Source organism: Rutilus rutilus, assembly GCF_951802725.1.
Source record: "Rutilus rutilus genome assembly, chromosome: 9".
Classification (NCBI taxonomy): Eukaryota; Metazoa; Chordata; class Actinopteri; order Cypriniformes; family Leuciscidae; genus Rutilus; species Rutilus rutilus.
Window position 1 is genome coordinate 7,476,176 of NC_140223.1, and position 24,052 is coordinate 7,500,227.

A 24,052-nucleotide genomic window follows, 5' to 3' on the forward strand; every position below is an offset into this window, starting at 1 on the left:
CCCAAAACCTATTTTGGATTATATCGAAAGCAGATTGTAAAAAAGCCACATATTGCTGCTTAGAGGAAGCTGAACAATATATAATAGTATCATCTGCATAAAAATTAAACCTTGTATTATCAATATTAAAATCCAGACAATTTATATATATGCTGATATATTATATATATATTATATATATATTTATATATATATACCTTAGCCCATGCGGCATCCCGCTCTCGAATGAGAACACATAAGGCGGATTATCACGTCATTTAACTCTATATTTTCTCATGGGTGCGTGCTTATTTATAATTAACATAAAACTATCATAAAAATATTCCCATTCGCAATCAACATCCGGTATTTTGTCCCAATCAATTTGAGCAAGATCGTATAAGACTGCTTGTTCATTAAAATATTTCATGAAACGACTAGTAATCATTTTTGGATTATGCTGAGGTAACTTCATATGTCTAACTACTGCCACAACACAGTGGTCACTGATATCATTTGCGAATACAGACACTGAAGAGTATTTATATGGGACATTTGTAATGACAAGATCTATTATTTCTAAAATAAAATCTTAATTTTTTCTTGAGTTTTTGCCTCAGATATTCGATATGTGTTATCGATAATAATACCAAGGTATTTGTACTCTGATACTGATGTTATCAGACTCCCCTGAGAAGAAAAAAAAAAAAAAAGCTTTTGACACCATTAATCATGGAGTTCTTCTATCTAAATTACAAACTTTTAATTTTGATACAGGCACTATGAAATGGGTAGAATCTTATTTAACACATCGAACTCAGTTCGTTAGAGTTAGGAATCATCAATCAGGTGTTATTGCCTTGTCTGCAGGTGTCCCACAGGGCTCTATTTTGGGTCCACTTTTATTTTCTTTGTATGTAAATGACTTGCCAAATGTTTGTCCTAATGCCAACATCCAAATGTATGCAGATGACACAGTAATCTTTGTACATGCTAACAGTGCAGCACAAGCTGCTGATCTGCTATCAAACTCAATGCAAAAGATTACAGAGTGGTTAAATCACAACTGCCTTCAACTGAATCTATCCAAAACTGTATGTATGTTTTTTAGTAAATCTAAAAGCCGCTGTGTAGAACCTGATGTAGTCGTAGCAGGGGAGAGACTACAAGTCGTCTCAGATTTTAAATACCTTGGAGTATATATAGATAACAATCTTACTTTTAAATTACATATTAAGAAGGTTTGTAATCGCATTAAGTACAACCTGGCAAATTTTAGATATGTTCGTAGCTGCATGTCAAAAAGGGCCGCTATGATGTTCATGCACTCAATGATTTTATCTCATATAACCTATTGTTTGACAACCTGGTCACAAGCTAGCAACACTTCTCTCAAACCACTACTCTCCCTATATAAGAAAACTATTAAAGTACTTGATAGGAAATCCATATATTATCATTATTGTCATGTTTTAAAAAAATATAGTCTATTGAATTTCGAAAACTTGATTATATATGTAGATCTCTGTCTTGTGTACAAAATTTTGCATGGACTGGCTCCTCCTGTATTGCGGCAGTTTGTGAGAACAGTGCCAAATGCTTGCAGATCTACAAGGAGTGCAGCAAGAGGTGACTGCATTGTCCCGTTTAGGAAGAGTGCACTTGGTCAAACAGCTTTCTCAGTCAGGGCTGTTCGTGAATGGAACCTCATTCCAATACACATTAGGAATTTGAAAACGTACGCTTGTTTTAAAATTAACTTAAAGAAGTGGCTAACAGGTAGTCAGGACTGTCAACATTACAATTGACATGAAATCTTGCTGCTCCCCTGTCTTCTCTGTCCTGTCTGTTTGTTTGTTTGTGCTTCTTGTGCTATGCCGATGAGGTTGGCTGGCTCTAACATGTATGTAATATTTTAATCCTTTTGTTTACTTTTTTTTTTTTTTTTTTTAGGTGTGACATCTTAAGATCTGTCCAGGGACAGCAGATGTAAAATAGCCTTTGGGCTAATTCTGGCATACTGTACATTTAATTATGTATTATTAGTGTGCATTGTCCCTGTTAAATACACCTGAAATAAATAAATAAATAAAATAAATAAAATTAAAGTAGATTTTTCCAGAGATTTCGAGTCAGGCCTAGTGGGTGAGTCTACCAATTGAAAAAGATTTAGGGCCCTATTTTAACAATCTGAAACGCAAGTATCAAGCGCGAAACGCAAGTAACTTTGTGGCCGGATCTCGGGCCGAGACTCTTGCGCCCGACGCAAATCTAAAATGGGTTGGTCTGAAGTAGCTTTATTATTCATAGGTGTGGTTTGGGCGTAACGTGAAATAAACCAATCAGAGGGTCATCTCACATTCACTTTAAGAGCAGGCGTGCTTGTTCCATGGCGGCTTGCTATTATAACAACGGATTTGCCAGGCGCGCGCCAGGAGCGGTTCACAGCCGAGGAGACCGACGTTCTCGTCAGGGCCGTAAAACACAGAGAAGTGACACTGGGTTACAGAGAAGTTACCGTTTTTGCATCTTTCACACTGGGCTCGTTTGCTGTGGTCCGAGCCCGAGTAAACTGCCCATGTGAAAGCACCCTTAAAGGAATAGTTCACCTAAAAATGAAAATTATCCAATGATTTACTCACCCTCAAGTCATCCTAGGTTTATATGACATTCTTCTTATAGACGAATACAATCAGAATTATAATGGCAATGAATGGATGTTTATGTTTTGAAGTCCATAAAAGTGCATCTATCATCTATATAATAAAAGTGATCCACACTGCTCCGGGGGGTAAATAAAGGCCTTCTGAAGCAAAGCGATGAGTTTGTGTTAGAAAAATATTAATAATTAACATGTTAATAAGTAAAATTCTAGCTTCAGGCCAAACGGCCATACGCAGTATGCGCAACTTATAACGTCAGAAGTAGCGTAGTACTTCATGGCGTAGTAAATATAAGCAGTACGTCGCATTACTCGCATAAGTTGCGCTTTACATTTAAGTGGAATCCGTATGTTCGTTTAGCCGGAAGCTAGTTATTTTACTTTATAAAGTCTTAAATATGGATATTTTTCTTACACAAACGCATCGCTGCGCTTCAGAAGGCATTTATTAACCCCCGGAGATGCATGGAGCACTTTTATAATGGATAGATGGACTTGTATGGACTTCAAAACAGAAACAGCCTTTCACTGCCATTATAAAGCTTGGAAGAGCCAGGACATGTTTTAATATAACTTAGATTGCATTCGTCTGAAAGAAGAATGTCATATACACCTAGGATGACTTGAGGGTGAGTAAATCATGGGCTAGTTTTCATTTTTGGGTGAACTATCCCTTTAACTGAAAACAACCTGACAAAATGTCTTGAGGTCTGGTAACCGTAGTATAACCGTGCACATCCAAGGTGAAACATTACCAGCTCAGGTGTGCATTATTTTAAAAAAATTCAAAGGCCGGTCTTCAATTATTCCTTACTTATACAGATACGCATCACCACTGCCCCACATCTTTTATTATCTGTCTTGAATGAAATCTGAGAGCTTTCTGTCCCTCCATTAACAGCTATGCAATAACCACTTTGTTGCTTCAAAAAAGTTCATAAAGAGGTCGTAAAAATAATCCATATGAATCCAGCGGTTCAGTCAAACATTTTCTGAAGAGACACAGTCGCTTTATATGATGAACAGATTGAAATTAGGCTCTCAGATTTAATCAAAATGATCTTCATTTGTGTTTTGAAGATGAACGAAAGTCTTACAGGTTTGGAACTACAATGAGGGTGAATAATTAATGACATAATTTTTTTTTTTTTTGGCTGAACTATCCCTTTAAGTCTTTCTAGGTAACCAAGCTTTTCACCAAATTAACAAAATCTAGATGATATATTGCTTTTATGAAAAACTCCATATTTTATCTCAATTTACTTTAATGTATTTTACATGAAAACTAATGTTGCTCACTAAAAACATTTTTTCATATGTGCGTGAAGGCTTGATAAATGTTTAAAAGTCTTCTCACACTGAGTACAGTAGTACGGCTTTTCTCCAGTATGAGTTCGCTCGTGAACTTTCAGGGTTCCAGACAAAGTGAAACTCTTGTCACAATATGAGCACTTGTAGGGTTTTTCTCCAGTATGAATTCTTTGGTGCCGTTTCAGAGTGTCAGCTTTAGTAAAGCTCTTCCCACAGTCACAACACACATGATCTTTCACTTCATCATGTGTTTTCTGGTGCAGTTTAAAACTGTTCAGCCATGAAAAACTCTTTCCACAGTCAGAACACACATAAGGCCTCTCATCTGAATGAACTATCATGTGACATTTCAGATGTTTTGACAAAATGAACTTTGCTCCACACTGATCACAGTTAAATGGCTTTTCCCCAGAGTGAACGTGCAGATGATCTTTTAAATTTGTTGCATCTTTAAAACTCTTCTCACACTGAGTACAGTGGTACGGCTTCTCTCCAGTATGAACTCGCTCATGTACTTTCAGGTGTCCAGACCGAGCAAAGCTCTTGTCACAAACTGAGCACTTGTAAGGTCGTTCTCCAGTATGAATTCTTTGGTGCAGTTTCAGATAGTCAGCTCTAGTAAAGCTCTTCCCACAGTCACAACACACATGATCTCTCACTTCATCATGTGTTTTCTGGTGCTGTTTAAAACTGTTCAGCCGTGAAAAACTCTTTCCACAGAGAGAACACACATGAGGCTTCTCATCTGAATGAACTATCAGGTGTTGTTTTAGACTTGATGATGAAATAAAATCTTTACCACACTGATCACAGTTAAATGGTTTTTCTCCAGAGTGAACGTGCAGATGATACCTGAGACCTGATGCTTGAGAAAAACTCTTTCCACACTGAGGGCATGTATACAGTTTCTCTCCAGTGTGAATTCTCCTGTGTTTTTCAAGGTCTCCTTTATTTTGGAAACTCTTTCCACACTGAGAGCAGGAGTGCATCTTTTTGGCTTTTGTTCCTTGAGTTTGTAAGTCACAGTGTTTCTTTACGTCATTTAGTTTCTGTCTTTGCTCCGTCACTTCCATCTGGTCTAAAATAAACATATTAAGCAGTTAGAATCAGTTCAATGAGGTTAAATGTGAAAATTAAAAACACTTAGCAAGCAGAAAACAAGACACCTGTCTGTATAGAGTCTCTTTAATGTGCAAAGTTCAGTTCTGTCATTCACTTGTTAATGCGATTAAAACTGGGTTATGATCATTTAGATGCATTTCTCTATCATTTGTCATTCATATTTCAGAGCTACTAAAGCAGTCAACAATGAAGAATCAAGAATGGACACCAACCTATTTGTTCCTCAGTATCTTCATGTTTTATTCTGGATGGTTCTGGATCACTCATGTCTTCAATCTCCTCTTTAATAAACTCCATCTTTAACAGTCACAGATTTCAGCTGCTACTCCTGGAGTTTGTCCTCTTGTAGGAGGATGATGGGAATATTCCCAGTATTTATCGGTGAATTGCTGTGTGAGGGGCTTCACTGCAGGTGTGAACTGTGATCACTGTGTGATACTGACGCCCACAGGACCAGATCTGGAAAAATCAAAGATAAGTTACTGAACTTATACTGGATTACTTTAATTGTAAACACATATGGTGTCTTTGATTTGGTTCAAATATAGAGCATTTTGATGGTTACATATTAGTAGCATATAAAACAACAGTAGGTTGATTATTTTTATGTAACCTAGAATATAATAAGTATGAAACAGGTTCTATTATTCAATTAATATCTAAACTGATCAGAAATATAACATAAGACGACAGAAATCAACCATCGATTAAGGGACTGAGAATGATGCACAAAAGAAAATAAGCTAACACTTGACCATCAAAATGTGAATAACAAGTACTATACAAGATTATGATCATTTAAATGTATTACATATTGCTTTTAATTTAATTTAATTTATCATATATTGTCATTAACAGTTGAACTAAAGCTTTTTTATTTGGTGAATTGTTGTGAGGGACACCAGATCTGCCAAATTCGAGTTTACTGAGTTTATACTGAAATACTGTAATAATTACAGTTCTTAAATTAAATGACCATATGTGCTTGGTTTTAGAAATATAGAGCATTTTGATATGGTTATATATTAGTAGCATTTTAAACGGCTCTATATGAAGGTTGTTAATTTTTATGTGACTCCAGATTTTATAAGGATGAAACAAGTCACAGGTTAAATTATTCGAATCATATATGAATTAAACAGGAATTTAGCAAAGATAACAGAAATCATACACATATGTACAGAGTACAGACTGAATAGTGGCTGATCAAAACTAATGATTTAATTATCTGTACGTTACACTAAGAACAATGTACATTTAGGCAACACAAATATAAATTCTAACATGATAAATATAACATCTCTGACCTGCAGTCTGGAAATATACGACATCCAGAGAAAATAATCCACATTTGTTCTTCATTCACGATCGTTAACAGCGTCACTTAGTTTCAGCTTCAACTGGTGAAAGTTTCACGCTCGTCTTTTGTTTCTCGCGCTTCTCTCTTTTCAAGTGTTCGACTGTTACAACAAAAAGAAAAAGAGAGAAGAGAGAAAACAAAAAGGCTCTCGCGCTTCTCTCTTCTGCGCATGCTCAGTGCGCGCGGTGTCATGTTTCTTAAAGGAGACGCATTCAGTAAATCACATCTCCGCTCTGTTATGGACCAAATCCACTATTATAATAATTAATAATGCTCAATAATTATAAATAAAATATATCGATTCAACAATATATTCACCTTCACTCAATTACAGTTACAATTACAGTATTGTTTTTCTACATGTCTCTCTTATTATCATAGGCGTAATTTGCGGGTGGGACATGTCCCGACCACTTTTTGCCAGGGTCGATATTGTCCCCACCACTTTTTAAAACATCTCACGGCATGAATCTACCAATTCTACAAATAAATAAAACATCTTCAGTTAACTGGCAGAGCATTCATTTCGTTTGTTTTTTTAAATAAGAGACGATCTAGCGCTGAAATGTGTTTTTTAAATCAAGTGATCAAAGTGCTCGTTGCCGCTGCGATCAGTGGCGCGGATACAGTGTTTTCTCGTGTGGCTCGTGCACACGGCACACTGTCTTCACTCGGATGCGCGTGCACTTCAATCCGTGGATCAGGGGCGGCGCCAGAGAATTTTTTACGCATGTGCTGAGGGGGTGCTAGATCATTGACAGGGGAGCTGCGCAATTATAGGCTATATATATATATATATATATATATATATATATATATATATATATAAAATATTCATAATTAAATTTTTTTATAATCACAAAGTTTTCATTTTATTAAATTAGATGTATTATTAATAATAATGTTATTTCAACATAATATCTCGTTATTTCGACATAATATGTGTGTGTGCACAGAAAATGTGAGTGATTCCTTCTGAGTGAACACGAGTGAATCTGACTGCAGTAAATGTGAAAGAAATGTATAAAAATGATGTTATTTAAGCCAGCGCAAATACCTGTGTTTACATCCTGTTTTCGGTTGAAGTCCAAAGTAGTCAATTGCCGAGTTCACGCGCATAGGTTTAGTTGCTATGATCACGCGCGTGAACTCGGCAATCGACTACTTTGGACTTCAACCGAAAACAGGATGTAAACACAGGTATTTGCGCTGGCTCAAATAACATCATTTTTATACATTTCTTTCACATCTACTGCAGTCAGATTCACTCGTGTTCACTCAGAAGGAATCACTCACATTTTCTGTGCACTTGTAATGACACATCAAGGATGTTAAGAGGCTAAAAGCAGGTTTACTACTTGCCCCATTGAAGTCAACAGGGTGCAAATTTTAAAAATAGAATAACTCGGTGTAGGCAACACCGATTTTTGTCGTTGTTCTCTGTATTGACAGCACTCCAAATGTACAAAAAAATGAGCTCAATGTTAAAATTGACCGGAGTTCTCCTTTAACTTAGCCTCTCGTAACTTCTGCATCCTTTAGCTTGGACTACAAAATTGCAGCGAGAAATAAAAATGGCGGATTGCTCGAAGTGTTGGGCCGGAAGTCAATGTCCTTATTTGGCAGTTCCGCTGCAAATACTGTGACGTAATAGTTCAAAAAACGTCATAGATAACAGAAAAATCGGAACAGGTTGAAAAATATGACCAAAACAGAATATAAAGATATCAATGAAGCACCTGAAGAGAATAATTTCATATTTTCTGTACTTCTAAACACTCAAAATATACAACAAAATGCATTTAAGGGCTAAAAAAGTGCATTTGGCATGATATGTCCCCTTTAATGAAGTGGTCAAAATCATGTCTGACCGACTCCATGTCTCTCAGTATATTGTGCATCCTATCTTACTCATGCTGTTCACTTTTCATAAATCAACATAAATGGAAAAAAATAATACTATAATATTTTAACAAATATGAAACTAAATGTGCTTATTTAATGGCTACAACAGTATAGTAGGCCTACAGACTCTCTTTTTGTACAAATTGCTGTACATTCATTTAATTCTGAATTTTGCACACACAAGTTGAAAGGCATTTGTTCAAATCAAGTTCACGGATAATTTATTAATCATTATGTTACTAAAATTATAACAAAGTAGGCTATGATGTACAAAAAATCAGATGAGCCCAGAATATGAACGCAACCGTTAATTACACGTTAAGCATTTTCCTCCCATAGAAAACCATTATAAGAATGCTTAATGTGGCTAAATGCAGATTAGAATGTCCCCTTATTATGTCAAAATAATGAGATATTATGTCGAAATAACGACTTCTTATGTCAAAATAACAAGATATTATGTTGAAATGACGACGTAATATCTCGAAATAACAAGATAAGGTTTTTTTTTTTTTTTTTTTTTTTTTTAAATGCGGTTCAGGGCTTCCATAGAATACAGCCTGAATATAATTGCTTCCAGAAATTATTTTTAGGGGGGCGATCGGGGTGCTTTGGTATTTCTTGGGGGTGCTGAAGCACCTGCTAGCCCCTCCCTAGCGCTGCCCATGCCGTGGATACTCTCTATTCGTTCTGGTGAATTCACAAAACATAATGCACACAAACGTGTCCCTGCTTGATATACAACCACTGATGAATATAATCTGTAAAAAAAAAAAAAAATAAAAAAAAAACTATACGAGAAAGAAAAAAAACTACACGAGTGCGGATTAGAACCCAGAACCTCTGACAAGGTTGGCAAAAATTCTACCACTGGACCATTAAGATACACGTTGGTCAAATAGACGGATTTACCGTATTTTCCGCACTATAAGGCGCACCGGATTATAAGGCGCACCTTCAATGAATGGCCTATTTTAGAACTGTTTTCATATATAGGGCGCACCGGATTATAAGGCGCATAGAATAGAAGATACTGCAGTCAAACGTTTGACTGGGTTTGCGTTATGCATCCAATAGATGGAGCTGTGCTAAAAGGAATGTCAACAAAACAGTCAGATAAAGTCAAACTTTATTAAGCGTTCTGACAACTCCGTTCACTCCCATGGTAAAGTTGTTCAAACGTTGATGTGCATATTAACAATATCTCCCAGCCTTGCTCACTCTTCTCCCAAACGTGGAGGGGAACTTTTCCTTAATTCAGTAAACACGTAGTAAAAGAAACAGTCTGATACCACTAAATCAAACATTAGTGCATAACTCAACATTGTTCAGTTACGTATAACACGTAAAGCTCACATTTTCAGTTCATTCCCCATCCACGAATCCCTCGAATTCTTCTTCTTCAGTGTCCGAATTGAACAGTTGGGTGACTACGGCATCCAACCTGCCCGGCTCCCTCTCGTCATTATCCGAGTCAGTGTCGCTGCTGTTGCCTGGCAGTTCAGAGATTATTCCTGCCTTCGTGAAAGCTCGGATCACAGTTGAGACTGATATATCAGCCCAGGCATTCACGATCCATTGGCAGATAGTGGCGTAAGTCGCCCGGTGCTGTCTCCCCGTCTTGGTGAACGTGTGTTCACCTTCTGTCATCCACTGCTCCCACGCAGCTCGCAGTCTAGCTTTGAACGCCCTGTTGACACCAATATCTAGCGGCTGGAGTTCTTTAGTTAATCCACCCGGAATGACGGCAAGCTCCGAATTAGTTTGCTTCACTTGTTTTTTGACAGCATCGGTAATATGGGCGCGCATGGAGTCGTAGATCAATAGGGACGGAGCTGTGTGGAAAAAGCCACCCAGTCTCTTGGCGTAAATTTCTCTCAGCCACTCACTCATCTTTTCCTCATCCATCCATCCCTTCGGGTTAGCTTTGATGACGACGTTGGCTGGAAAGTTTTCTTTTGGCAAGGTCTTCCTCTTGAAAATAGCCATGGGTGGAAGTTTCTGGCCATTAGCCTGGCAGGCGAGAACTACAGTGAAGGATGACTTCTCATTCCCTGTGGTGCGTACAGACACCGTACTGGTCCCCGTTTTCTCCACAGTGCGGTTCACGGGAATATCAAAGGTGAGTGGAACCTCGTCCATGTTGGTGATGTGCTCTGGCCGGATCTTCTTTTCAGTGATCTTCTTTTTGCAGTATGCGCGGAAAGTGACCAGCTTTTCTTGGTAATGTTTTGGCAGTTGCTGCGAGACGGGAGTTTGTGTGCGGATGGAGAGATTACGTCTTTTCATAAAACGAAATCACCAAGAAGGACCGCCTCGAAATTCATCGATGTTCATGTCCCGTGCTAGCGCTGTTGCCTTCATTCGAATAGTGACTGTAGAGACACTTCTACTTGCTGCTCTCTGTTCAACAACCCACTGTTCGAGTTTGTCCTCTAACTGTGGCCATCTCGCTTTGTTCCCTCGGAAACTCTGTTTAGTCTTTTTTACTTGGCGCAGGTCATCTTCTTGCTTCCTCCACTTCTGTACCATTGATTCATTAATGTTGAATTCTCTCGCTGCTGCTCTATTCCCATATTCTACTGCGTGACCGACAGCCTTGAGCTTGAACTCTGCATCGTAAGCGTGTCTCTTGAAAGGTGCCATTTTGGGGTCTTTATACACACACAAGTGGTGTGGGACTGTGAGTAAGCACAGTACCGGTGTTTACTGACTACGGTAGCCGTAATGCTGCAAGCGGTGCAATTAACCAATTGATCCATATATAAGGCGCTCCGGATTATAAGGCGCACTGTCGTTTTTTGAGAAAATTAAAGGCTTTTAAGTGCGCCTTATAGTGCGGAAAATACGGTATGCATTTATTTACAACATATATTAGGCTACATTTCATAACATAAAACGACAAATTAAACCCCATGTAGCCTACTATTTAAATCGATTGCTGGACATCGTGATGTTATTGTACATATGATTTATCATTGTATTAGCAACCCCCACCCCACCTGTCCCACTCCACCTGTCCCCACCCAATTTTTAAAACAAAGTTACGCCATTGCTTATTATACAATTGCAGCTTAATTATAGGATCTTCTTTTGAATACATGCAGATATACAGCAGTGGCGAGGCCAGAAACTTAAAAGTGAGTGGATCTTGGTGAATTAGATTAGACCTCAATGTTAAACATGATTTATCATCAGCCAACAGTTTCATGAAAACAACAAAATCCATTTAAACCTTTATTTAACCAGAAAGAAAACTCACTGAGATTAAAAGCTCTTTTACAGCAGTGTCCTGGCCAAGATAGGCAGCTGAGTTTAAATAGACAGTTCTATATCAAAGTTAAGACATACACAAAATAAAAAAACTTAAATATAAACATAAAACATCCAACTGGTTAAACATTTACACACCATTAATTTACTCTGAAGATTACTTACTAAAAATTTAAATTGACTACAAGACACCAAATTTTTTAACTTCATCTCAGTCTGGAGAAGATTCCATTCCGAGGCTGCGGCATTTTGCGGCAAGAACTTTTACCAAGCTCGGTTCTGGCAAAAGGCACACACAGATTGTAATTTGATTCAGAGTGTAATGAGTAATTGCCAGGCAGTTTCTGTTTAATAAAACAGCAAAGATAAGAGGGCAGATAACCCAATATAGCTTTATAAATCAACAAATACCAGTGCATTTTACTTCTAATATTCAACGAAGGCCAACCAACCATTATGTATAGATCACAATGATGTGTTTAAAATCTACAATCTGTTATGAATCTCAGAGCACAGGTACAAAGCATCCAGAGAGACAAGAAGATAAGAGGGAGTGTGCTGATACACTACATCCACATAGTCAAAAAAAGTAGCAGACACTAGTTTCTTCCTCGCATTAAATAAAAAGTAATCACTTGTTTCTAAAATAAAATCTAAATTTTTTCTTGAGTTTTTGCCTCAGATATTCGATATGTGTTATCGATAATAATACCAAGGTATTTGTACTCTGATACTGATGTTATCAGACTCCCCTGAGAAATCAAAATAAAGATTGAAATTTCACTGGAAATTTTAGAGTTTGAAAATAACATACATTTAGTTTTTTTTAGCATTTCAAGCACTTCAAAGGCCCAAAACCTATTTTGGATTATATCGAAAGCAGATTGTAAAAAAGCCACAGATTGCTGCTTAGAGGAAGCTGAACAATATATAATAGTATGTCTAACTACTGCCACAACACAGTGGTCACTGATATAATTTGCGAATACAGAAACTGAAGAGTATTTATATGGGACATTTGTAATGACAAGATCTATTAAAGTAGATTTTTCCAGAGATTTCGAGTCAGGCCTAGTGGGTGAGTCTACCAATTGAAAAAGTAGACTATTTTAAAAGATCTATTTTAACGATCTGAAATGCAAGTATCAAGAGCGAAACGCAAGTAACTTTGTGTGCGGGTTTTGGGCGCTGTTGCTATTATACCGACGGGATAAATGACTCTTGCGCCCGACCAATCAGAGCGTCATCTCACATTCCCTTTTTTTTCACAGCTGAGACCGACGTTCTCGTCAGGGCCGTAAAACACAGAGAAGAGACACTGGGTTACAGAGAAGTTACCGTTTTTGCATCTTTCACACTGGGCTCATTTGCTGTGGTCCGAGCCCGAGTAAACTGCCCATGTGAAAGCACCCTTAAAGGAATAGTTCACCCAAAAATGAAAATTATCCAATGATTTACTCACCCTCAAGTCATCCTAGGTTTATATGACATTCTTCTTATAGACGAATACAATCAGAATTATAATGGCAATGAATGGATGTTTATGTTTTGAAGTCCATAAAAGTGCATCTATCATCTATATAATAAAAGTGATCCACACTGCTCCGGGGGGTAAATAAAGGCCTTCTGAAGCAAAGCGATGAGTTTGTGTTAGAAAAATATTAATAATTAACATGTTAATAAGTAAAATTCTAGCTTCAGGCCAAACGGCCATACGCAGTATGCGCAACTTATAACGTCAGAAGTAGCATAGTACTTCATGGCGTAGTAAATATCAGCAGTACGTCGCATTACTCGCATAAGTTGCGCTTTACATTTAAGTGGAATCCATATGTTCGTTTAGCCGGAAGCTATTATTTTACTTTATAAAGTCTTAAATATGGATATTTTTCTTGCACAAATGAATCGCTGCGCTTCAGAAGGCCAAAATAATCCATATGAATCCAGCGGTTTAGTCAAACATTTTCTGAAGAGACACGGTCGCTTTATATGATGAACAGATTGAAATTAGGCTCTCAGATTTAATCAAAATGATCTTCATTTGTGTTTTGAAGATGAACGAAAGTCTTACAGGTTTGGAATTACAATGAGGGTGAATAATTAATGACATAATTGTTATTTTTGCCTGAACTATCCCTTTAAGTCTTTCTAGGTAACCAAGCTTTTCACCAAATTAACCAAATGAATCTAGATGATATAGTGCTTTTATGAAAAACTCCATATTTTATCTCAATTTACTTGAATGTATTTGACATGAAAACAAATGTTGCTCACTAAAAACATTTTTTCATATGTGCGTGAAGGCTTGATAAATATTTAAAAGTCTTCTCACACTGAGTACAGTAGTACGGCTTTTCTCCAGTATGAGTTCGCTCGTGAACTTTCAGGTATCCAGACTGAGTGAAACTCTTGTCACAATATGAGCACTTGTAAGGTCTTTCTCCAGTATGAATTCTTTGGTGCCGTTTCAGATAGTCAGCTCTAGTAAAACTCATCCCACAGTCACAACACACATGATCTTTCACTCCATTATGTGTTTTCTGGTGCAGTTTAAAACTGTTCAGCCGTGAAAAACTCTTTCCACAGAGAGAACACACATAAGGCCTCTCATCTGAATGAACTATCATGTGACTTTTCAGATGTTTTGACAAAATGAACTTTGTTCCACACTGATCACAGTTAAATGGCTTTTCCCCAGAGTGAACGTGCAGATGATCTTTTAAACTTTTTGAATCTCTGAAACTCTTCTCACACTGAGTACAGTGGTACGGCTTCTCTCCAGTATGAACTCGCTCATGTTCTTTCAGGTGTCCAGACCGAGCAAAGCTCTTGTCACAAACCGAGCACTTGTAAGGTCGTTCTCCAGTATGAATTCTTTGGTGCAGTTTCAGATAGTCAGCTCTAGTAAAGCTCTTCCCACAGTCACAACACACATGATCTCTCACTTCATCATGTGTTTTCTGGTGCTGTTTAAAAGTGTTCAGCCGTGAAAAACTCTTTCCACACTGAGAGCAGGAGTGCAGCTTTTTGGCTTTTGTTCCTTGAGTTTGTAAGTCACAGTGTTTCTTCACGTCATTTAGTTTCTGTCTTTGCTCCGTCACTTCCATCTGGTCTAAAAATAAACATATTAATCAGTTAGAATCAGTTCAATGAGGTTAAATGTGAAAATTAAAAACACTTAGCAAGCAAAAAACAAAACACCTGTCTGTATAAAGTCTCTTTAATGTGCAAAGTTCGATTCTGTCATTCACTTGTTAATGCGATTAAAACTGGGTTATGATCATTTAGATGCATTTCTCTATCATTTGTCATCCATATTTCAGAGCTACTAAAGCAGTCAACAATGAAGAATCAAGAATGGACACCAACCTATTTGTTCCTCAGTATCTTCATGTTTTATTCTAGATGGTTCTGGATCAGTCATGTCTTCAATCTCCTCTTTAATAAACTCCATCTTTAACAGTCACACAGATTTCAGCTGCTACTCCTGCTACTGCTTTATTGGTGGATTGTTGTGGGAGGGGCTTCATTGCAGGTGTGAACTGTAATCACTGTTACCCCTTTTCCACCAAAAAAGAACTGGTTCGGAACTGGTGCTGGTTCAAAGTTGGTTCAACTTGCGAACCTTCTCAGAACCTGTTTGTTTTTCCACTGACTAGAGAGCCCAGCGAACGACGTCGTTACGTCACTGTGTACGTTGCCATAGGCTACGTCTTAGCTTTCCTTGAAACGCTTGTGCCAACTTCAAGCATAACAATTACAATGGCAGACTACATCGTCTTTCTGCAAATGTTTCTCCTGGCATTGCGATCCTATATTGAGGTCAGAAGAAGACGTTTAGAACACATTTGTGCTGCTCGTCTGGATTACTATAAACGGAGGTTACGTTCGAGAAGAAGTTCGACAATAACCCCGCCCCCCCCCAGCCCCAAGCCCCCAGCTCCCGACGTAAGCATAACATGGTAAAAGAACGGTTCTAGTCCAGCAAAGAGTTGGTGCCGCTTTGGAACCAATTTTCTTGGCCGAGAACCGGTTCTTTGGCTATCGAAACACAAAGAACTGGTTCGCGAGTAGGCACTGGCTCCGAACCGGCACCAGCACTACCTTGGTGGAAAAGGGGTATGTGTGATACTGACGCCCACAGGACCAGATCTGGAAAAATCAAAGATAAGTTACTGAACTTATACTGGATTACTTAAACTGTAAACACAAGTGGTGCTTTTGATTTGGTTCAAATATAGAGCATTTTGATGGTTACATTTTATTAGCATATAAAATAACAGTAAGTTGATTATTATTATGTAACCTAGAATATAATAAGGATGAAACGGGTTCTATTATTCAATTAATATCTAACCTAATCAGAAATTTAACATAAGACGACAGAAATCAACCATCGATTAAGGGACTGAGAATGATGCACAAAAGGAAATAAGCTAACACTTGACCATCAAAATGTGAATAACAAGTACTATACAAGATTATGATAATTTAAATGTATTACATATTGCTCATAATTTAATTTAATTTATCCTATATTGTCATTAACAGTTGAACTAAAGCTTTCTTATTTGGTGAATTGTTGTGAGGGACACCAGATCTGCCAAATTTGAGTTTACTGAGTTTATACTGAAATACTGTAATAATTACAGTTCTTAAATTAAATGACCATATGTGCTTGATTTTAGAAATATAGAGCATTTTGATATGGTTTTATATTAGTAGCATTTTAAACAGCTCTATATGAAGGTTGTTCATTTTTGTGTGACTCCAGATTTTATGAATGAAACAAGTCACAGGTTAAATTATTCGAATCATATATGAATTTAACAGGAATTTAACAAAGATAACAGATATCATACACATACAGAGTAGCCTACAGACTGAATAGTGGCTGATCAAAACGAATGATTTCATTATCTGTACGTTACACTTAGAACAATGTACATTTAGGCAACACAAATATAAATTCTAACATGATAAATATAACATCTCTGACCTGCAGTCTGGAAATATACGACATCCAGAGAAAATATTCCACATTTGTCCTTCATTCACGATCGTTAACAGCGTCACTTTCAGCTTCAAATGGTGAAAGTTTCACGCTCGTCTTTTGTTTCTCGCGCTTCTCTCTTTTCAAGTGTTCGACTGTTACATTCATTTTAGCGTCAAAAGAGACAACAAAAAGAAAAAGAAAAAGAGAGAAGAGAGAAAACAAAAACTCTTCTGCGCATGCTCAGTGCGCGCGGTGTCATATTTCTTAAAGGGGACGCATTCAGTAAATCACATCTCCGCTCTGTTATGGACCAAATCCACTATAGAGAGCCTAAGTCCCGCCCCTCCGCTTCCGGCTCATGGGACCTTATTTCGGAAAAAATATGTATGGAAGTCAATGGCGAGAGATAACTTATCTTTTTATTCCGTCTGAACTGTGCCCTGAACTACACATATGCTGTTTGTCAATTTAAAAGGTAATTATGAAAGTCAAGAAAGTCGCAGTTTGTCATAAAACAGAAGAGTAACGTTTAGTTTTATGTGAAAATCGCTCAATGAACTACATCTCTCGTCTCGCACTATGTACGTCACAAGATCCGTTGCTCGTATGTGTGTATTCTGGCTCAAAACACTCAGGCATGACGGCGTTACGTTACGATTATAATGTAAGACTATAGAAAAAATGACAGACATTAGCTTCAGTAAAGTTAGCTTCATTCATTGAGAGAAAAGGTATGACGTCGCATGTGCGCCTTCTGGGTTTGTAGTCTTTGTAATTACGTATTTTCACAGTCTTATACCTCAACAGTTTTACATCAAGCTGCGACTTTCTTGAATTTAAAATGTATCTTTTAAATTGACAAACATCATATGTGTAATTCAGGGCACAATTCAAACGAGATCAAAATATTTGTTGTCTCTCGCCATTGACTACCATACAATATTTTTCCGAAATAAGGTCCCATGGTGGTCGACCGGAAAGGGAGGGACTTAGGCTCTCTATTATAATAATTAATAATGCTCAATAATAATATATATAATATATCTATTCAACAATATATTCACCTTCACTCAATTACAGTTACAGTATTGTTTTTCTACATGTCTCCCTTATTATGTAATTGCAGCCTAATTATAGGATCTTCTTTTGAATACAGATATACAGCAGTGGCGAGGCCAGAAACTTTAAAGTGAGTGGATCTTGGTGAATTAGATTAGACCTCAATGTTAAACGTGATTTATTGTCAGCCAACAGTTTCATGAAAACAGCAAAATCCATTTAACCCTCTGATGGTCCTCGGTCATTTATGACCGAATAATTTTCTGTTTTGAAATTTTAAAAATCACAGCTTCATCGGAAGGTTATGAAACTTGGTGACTTTTCTGGCATTAGGTATGTGAATACAAAAAAAAATTGAGGTCATGATCCGAGCATGCTAAGTGGTCGTAAACAAAAAGAGTCACACTCGTGGTCTTCGGTCAAAAATGACCGACCCATAGGAAATGAATGGGAAATTTACAAAAACACAAAAATTCTCTGAATTTTTGTCTGTACAATCTACAAATCGGACACGATTCTAAAAAAAAGTACACCGCAGTAAAGGGGTGACACTCTACAACATCAAGAGTGCAAAAAATTAACACCCACACACACACACACACATACAAACACACGTTTATACACATACACACCAATAAATTCAGATTACAAAAATCTGTTTTGAATTTTTAAAAACCACAGCTTCATCAGAATGTTACGAAACTTGGTGACTTTTCTGGCATTAGGTATGTGAACACACAAAAAAATTGAGTTCATGATCCGAGCATGCTAAGTGGTCGTAAAAAAATTAGTTATGATTTTGGTCTTCGGTCAAAATTACCCCCATAGGAAATGAATGGGAAATTGACAAAAACACAAAAAATCTCTACAAATCAGCCACGACGCAGAAAAAAAATGCTCAGCAATGTAGGGGTGAAGCTCTAAAACATCAAGAGTGAAAAACATAACATAATTAATAATTATAATTAACATATGTATATATAATTAATATAATAATTATTAAAATTATTAAAATAATAATTAATAAAATGTTATAAACCTTGGCAAAAAGTATTATTTGAGAATTTCTAAAAAAATACATTCAATCCACATCTTAAAAGTAAGTAATTTGGTCCAAAAACAACTAGAATTCACAAACATCTCCATTTAGAGCTATACAGGCATCTAGTGGTAAACCCATGCAATATCATGTTTTATTTAATTTTATGATTAATAAATTGATGAATATTTTTTTATTTTATTTTTTTTCTGAAAGCCTAGTCTCTATTTTACCCCAAAATACTGCATAGAAATTTTTTATTTTTTTTAATCAAAAAAAAAAAAAAAAATCATTATTTTCAATGGCAAAAAATGGACTATAAATATTGCATAAATATTAATAAGTTCAATCAAATTGTCTCAAAATTCTAAATTAAAAAGAATAAATATTATAGAACAAAAATAAATTGCATTGGTTTTTACTGGGATGGAGGAAGTTTCATTTTTAGGTGTCCGGTCATTTATGACCGGGAAGGCACCCAGTGTGACTGCTAAACGAAGACCATCAGAGGGTTAAACCTTTATTTAACCAGGAAAGAAAACTCACTGAGATTAAAATCTCTTTTACAGCAGTGCCCTGGCCAAGATAGGCAGCTGAGTTTAAATAGACAGTTATACATCAAAGTTAAGACATACAAAAAACAAAACAAAACAAAAAATATAAATATAAACATAAAACATCCCAATATAGCTTTATAAATCAACAAATACCAGTGCATTTTTCTTCTAATATTCAACGAAGGCCAACTATTATGTATAGATCACAATCTGTTATGAATCTCAGAGCACCGATACAAAGCATCCAGAGAGACAAGAAGATAAGAGGGAGTGTGCTGATACACTACATCCACATAGTCAAAAAAAGTAGCAGACACTAGTTTCTTCCTCGCATTAAATAAAAAGTAATCACTTGTTTCTAAAATAAAATCTTAATTTTTTCTTGAGTTTTTGCCTCAGATATTCGATATGTGTTATCGATAATAATACTGAGGTATTTGTACTTTGTATTTGTATTGTATTGTATTTGTACAGAGGTAAATTTCACTGGAAATTTTAGCGTTTGAAAATAACATATATTTTTGTTTTTTTTTAGCATTTAAGACCAGCTTCAAGGCCCAAAACCTATTTTGGATTATATCGAAAGCAGATTGTAAAAAAGCCACAGATTGCTGCTTAGAGGAAGCTGAACAATATATAATAGTATCATCTGCATAGAAATTAAACCTTATATTAACAATATTAAAATCCAGACAATATATATATATGTTGATATATATATATATATATATATATATATATGTTGATATATATATATATATATATATATATATATATATATATATATACCTTAGCCCATGCGGCATCCTGCTCTTGAATGAAAATGTTATGATGAGGCAGGAATGAAGCAGAGAGAGAATCCACATGCAAGCACTACTTTAATAAAGTAAACAGGTAATCCAGGGCAAACAATGGAACACGGAACTCAGGACAGGAACATGGAACATGGAAACATCAAACAACGACCGACAAACGGAACTCAGGACAGGAACATGGAACATGGAAACATCAAACAACGACCGACAAACAACAACTGAAGCACAGAGGTTTAAATACTCAGGCAAACAAGCTAAACATGATAACAAGTGGGCGGGGCTAATTAGAAACACCTGGAGAGACTAATAAACAAGAAAAACTACAAAGGACTACAAAACATGGCACAGAACAGGAAATAACAAAAGTCCACACAAGACAAGGAGAACAAAAGATAGGAATCATTACATAGCCCCCCACTTAAGGAGCGGATTCCAGACGCTCCTCAGGAAAACAGTCCAGGAGGATGGTGGAGCGGAGGCGGAAGAGGGCCTGGAGACTGCGGCAGGACGGGAGGCCAGGGCGGAGCAGGCAGTGCAGGCGGCCAGGGCGGACCAGACAGTTCGGGTTGCCAGGGCGGACCAGACAGTTCCGGAGGCCATGGCGGCGCGGCCTCCATGGTCCTGTCAAGGGACACACTGCCCCCCCCCCCAAAAAAATTCTTGAGGGCAGCTATGGGATTCTGCTCAGGGACAGGCACCGGCCCAGGAACAGGAACAGACAGCGTGGCGGCGGCCATCTTGTCCGGAGACACTGGCTAGATTGCCACGCGTTAGCTGGAACCCGTGGTTTTAGCCAGCGCTGAAGCGGACGCATTCATAGCAGTCCTAGTTGGAGTACTGGTGATGCTAAAGCCATGAGACCCAGCATCTTCTGAAATCTCTTGAGGGCAGCACGAGCACCAACTCTGAAAGATGTCGCCAGGCATTGAATAGAAAGCGTGCGCGCTGGAGTGAGGCGCACTTTCATGTGTGCCGAATCTATCTCTATACCCAGGAAGGAAATTTTCTGGCTGGGAGATAGCGTGCTCTTGGAAAATTTTATCCTGAGACCCAGGCATTCTAGGTGGTTGAGGAGCCAGGCTCTGTGAGTTATCAACAGTTCAACAGTTCCTCCGATTGGGCTAAGACTTAACACTCGCACTCCCCGTTGTCTTAAGGGGAAGAGCGCCGCGACCATACACTTCGTAAAAGGTACGAGGTGCTAGTGACAGGCCGAATGGCAGTACCGTGTACTGGTAAGCCTGCCCTTCGAATGCGAACCTCAGGAATGGTCTGTGATGGGGTGCTATTTGGATGTGAAAATAGGCGTCTTTCAGATCCACTGAGAAAAACCAATCTCCCAGGCGAATACGGCGAGAATTTGTTTGATTGTCAACATCCTGAACGGACACGTCATAAGTGCTTTGTTCAGGTGGCTGAGGTGTAGAATGGGTCTGAGACCGCCATCCTTCTTGGGGACGAGGAAGTAGCGGCTGTAAAAGCCCGACTCGCTCTGTGAAAGAGGAACTGTCTCGACAGCTCCCTTTTCCAACAGTTTTGACACTTCGGTATTGAGAACGTGCCACGCCCTCCCTGACCGTTGTCTCGACCTTGGCTCGAAAGCGCGGAGGTCAACACCCATTCTGATATTTCGTGGATAGCCTCCCAGGCTTTGGCCCTCCCAGGCTTTGGCCCTCCCAGGCTTTGGCCCTCACAATTACACATCAGAAATTCACATAACCCACTGGTTCTTCAGAGGCTCGGATGAAGGAACTAAAAAAATACTTTTGTGTTCATGTACATCCAAATACTGAGCAACTGCCATGCTTCGCTCGTTTGCAAGCCATGATGTCTCTCGAGGAAAAACCAATATCGTGCTCACGCAGCTCATTTTCTCATGGGCGGGCCAAATTCTTTTTGCAGGCAAAGAAGAGAAAGGGGAGGTGACCTTTCACATTATGACGACATAAGGGGAAGATTTCTAGATTCGCCCGTCTGAGCTTTCATTTTCTCAAAAATACCCAGGCCTTGGTTTACACCCATCAAAACGTCTAGCCACTGGTGGACCATAGGCAGGCTAGGGAAACTCATATTAAGGTTAAAAAACCTCATAAAGTGAAATTTTCATGCAATGGGACCTTTAATAACATTTTCAAAATGAGTGATTGGAATGTTCCTTTAATGTTCACGTTAACCAAGACAAAAAAACGTTCTTAATACATAAAAAAAAAAACTGGATGTTTTCAACGTTTAAAAAACATTCAGAAATAACGTTTTAATAACATTTTCAAAATGAATGAATGGAATGTTCCTTTAACGTTAACCAAGAAAAAAACGTTCTTAATACATAAAAAAACTGGATGTTTTCAACGTTTAAAAAACATTCAGAAATAAAGTTTTCCTAACCTAATGGGAATGTTAGCAAAACGTTCTGACAACTTATTTAGTTAAATGATTCTCTAGGTTGAATGATTCTGATTGGCTAAGAAATAGATAAACATATAGTACATTTCCACACATGGACTGATAGACTGAAGCATTTCTTTATCGATTATGCAGCTGACACTCGGACCCTGAATTTAGGCACGTCGTGACCTTCCAGGTCGCAGATCTGTGTTGCTGGGTGCCAGCATGTCGAAGAAAACAAGTCAGTAAATCTGCAATTAAGCCAGTTGTTCCTTATCCTGTAACCAAGAATACTAACACACACACAGACACACAGCTTCTTCAAGGTTGGATTTGGTCGGGCTCTAACTATAAACAGGAGACTCTTCTCTAAACATCAAGACAACATGCTCTTTCTCTCAGGGAGAGGACACTTTATATCTAACTGTAAAGTAAAGGCTTTAACTAAGAAATGGTCACTCAAACTAAAGATTTCAGCGACCCCTGTGACCATAGCTGTCAGGGCACCCTAGAAAAGCAGATGTATGTATTGACAAACGAGTCCGTAATTCATTTGGAACCCGAGCTAAATGAGCAAGCACTGTTGCACCTCTCAGATATTTCATACAGACGTTTAAAGAATACATGAAAGAACATTTTTGATAATCACACTCATATAATATATAGGAAAAATATTGATCATTCTTTAATAACTTGAAAGTAAACCATATATGTAAATCACTCATCGAATCATCAAAAGGATATACTAAAGAAACAAGGGATTCCAGATTTTCCCCTTCAAAGCAATGGTGTTGGCTTATGAATTTGTACTTGAATTGTCTTAAACCATATTAAAAACACCATATAAACTACATAAAAAGCTGGGTTTTCACCAGAGGGGGACTATAAGAGTGCTTTAAAGTTCTTTTAACGTTTACAATTTTTTCCACACTGTTGACATGGGAAAGAGCTTTTAACCTCTGTTCTAGTTGTATGTTTTGAGACATTCTGTTTTTTCAATAATTACCTTTTTTTTTCTCCAGTTATGAAATCCTGATGACTGTCCTGTGAATCCATTATATTTGTTCACGCTTTACAGCTTACTGCAGTACTGGGATATTTAAAACAATCTTTAAATAATGCAAATGATCAAGAGTTTGTCTATTGTTTAATATTTTATAGCTTCTATATTATTTTCTTACATCATTCACCAAATCTGGTGAACTGAAGCTTTGGTACTTTATTGTTCCCTTTCGAACAATAGTGGTAAGTGGTAACTTCACGAACCTAGTATGCCAGAGCGCAGAGCCTGCCAGAATGGGCGGGCCGGGGCATCTGCCTATAAAAGACACTTGTTTCGCCATAGATTGAGATTTATCACCTAAGTAACATTAAATTAAAACAGAGGTAAGACACACCGAAATTTAGATTGGTCAAGCAGCATTTGCTGTTCTAAACCGAAATTCACTTCTTGTCTTTGCAAACCAAGTAAACTTGAATTGATGCCAAATATTAGTTGTCACTAATCTGACGCAAAATTTACGGGAACATACGAATCCGTTTAATCTAGCCTACTTGGGAAAACAATTTCAGAGTCAGTCAGAATAAAA

General features: G+C 37.6%; 1 protein-coding gene across 5 annotated transcripts; it reads right to left on the reverse strand.

The window, feature by feature from the left end:
• Window positions 1-3,270: 3,270 nt before the first annotated feature.
• Window positions 3,271-16,785, reverse strand: LOC311296702 (uncharacterized protein). 5 transcript variants are annotated; one of them, XM_084418570.1, is made up of 3 exons: window positions 16,612-16,785; window positions 14,982-15,764; window positions 3,271-5,030 (listed from the first exon to the last, which is right to left on the reverse strand). In XM_084418570.1, the coding sequence occupies exons 2-3, from the start codon at window positions 15,064-15,066 to the stop codon at window positions 3,940-3,942; spliced, it is 1,176 nt and encodes a 391-aa protein (XP_084274696.1). In that variant the 5' UTR covers window positions 15,067-15,764; window positions 16,612-16,785; the 3' UTR covers window positions 3,271-3,939. The 5 variants fall into 5 exon arrangements, with proteins under 5 accessions (XP_084274696.1, XP_084274697.1, XP_084274695.1 ...); XM_084418571.1 differs by having other exon boundaries at window positions 14,982-15,424; window positions 16,612-16,779; XM_084418569.1 differs by lacking the exons at window positions 14,982-15,764; window positions 16,612-16,785 and adding exons at window positions 5,287-5,533; window positions 6,382-6,609.
• Window positions 16,786-24,052: the final 7,267 nt, after the last annotated feature.

What these genes read in the sequence shown, in the direction of transcription:
- LOC311296702 (XM_084418570.1), bottom strand. Translation starts at nt 15,066, where the DNA reads ATGGAGTTTATTAAAGAGGAGATTGAAGACATGACTGATCCAGAACCA. An exon ending in AGATACTGAGGAACAAATAG is followed by an intron (nt 5,031 to 14,981) that starts GTTGGTGTCCAT and finishes TGTTTATTTTAG; the next exon opens with ACCAGATGGAAGTGACGGAG.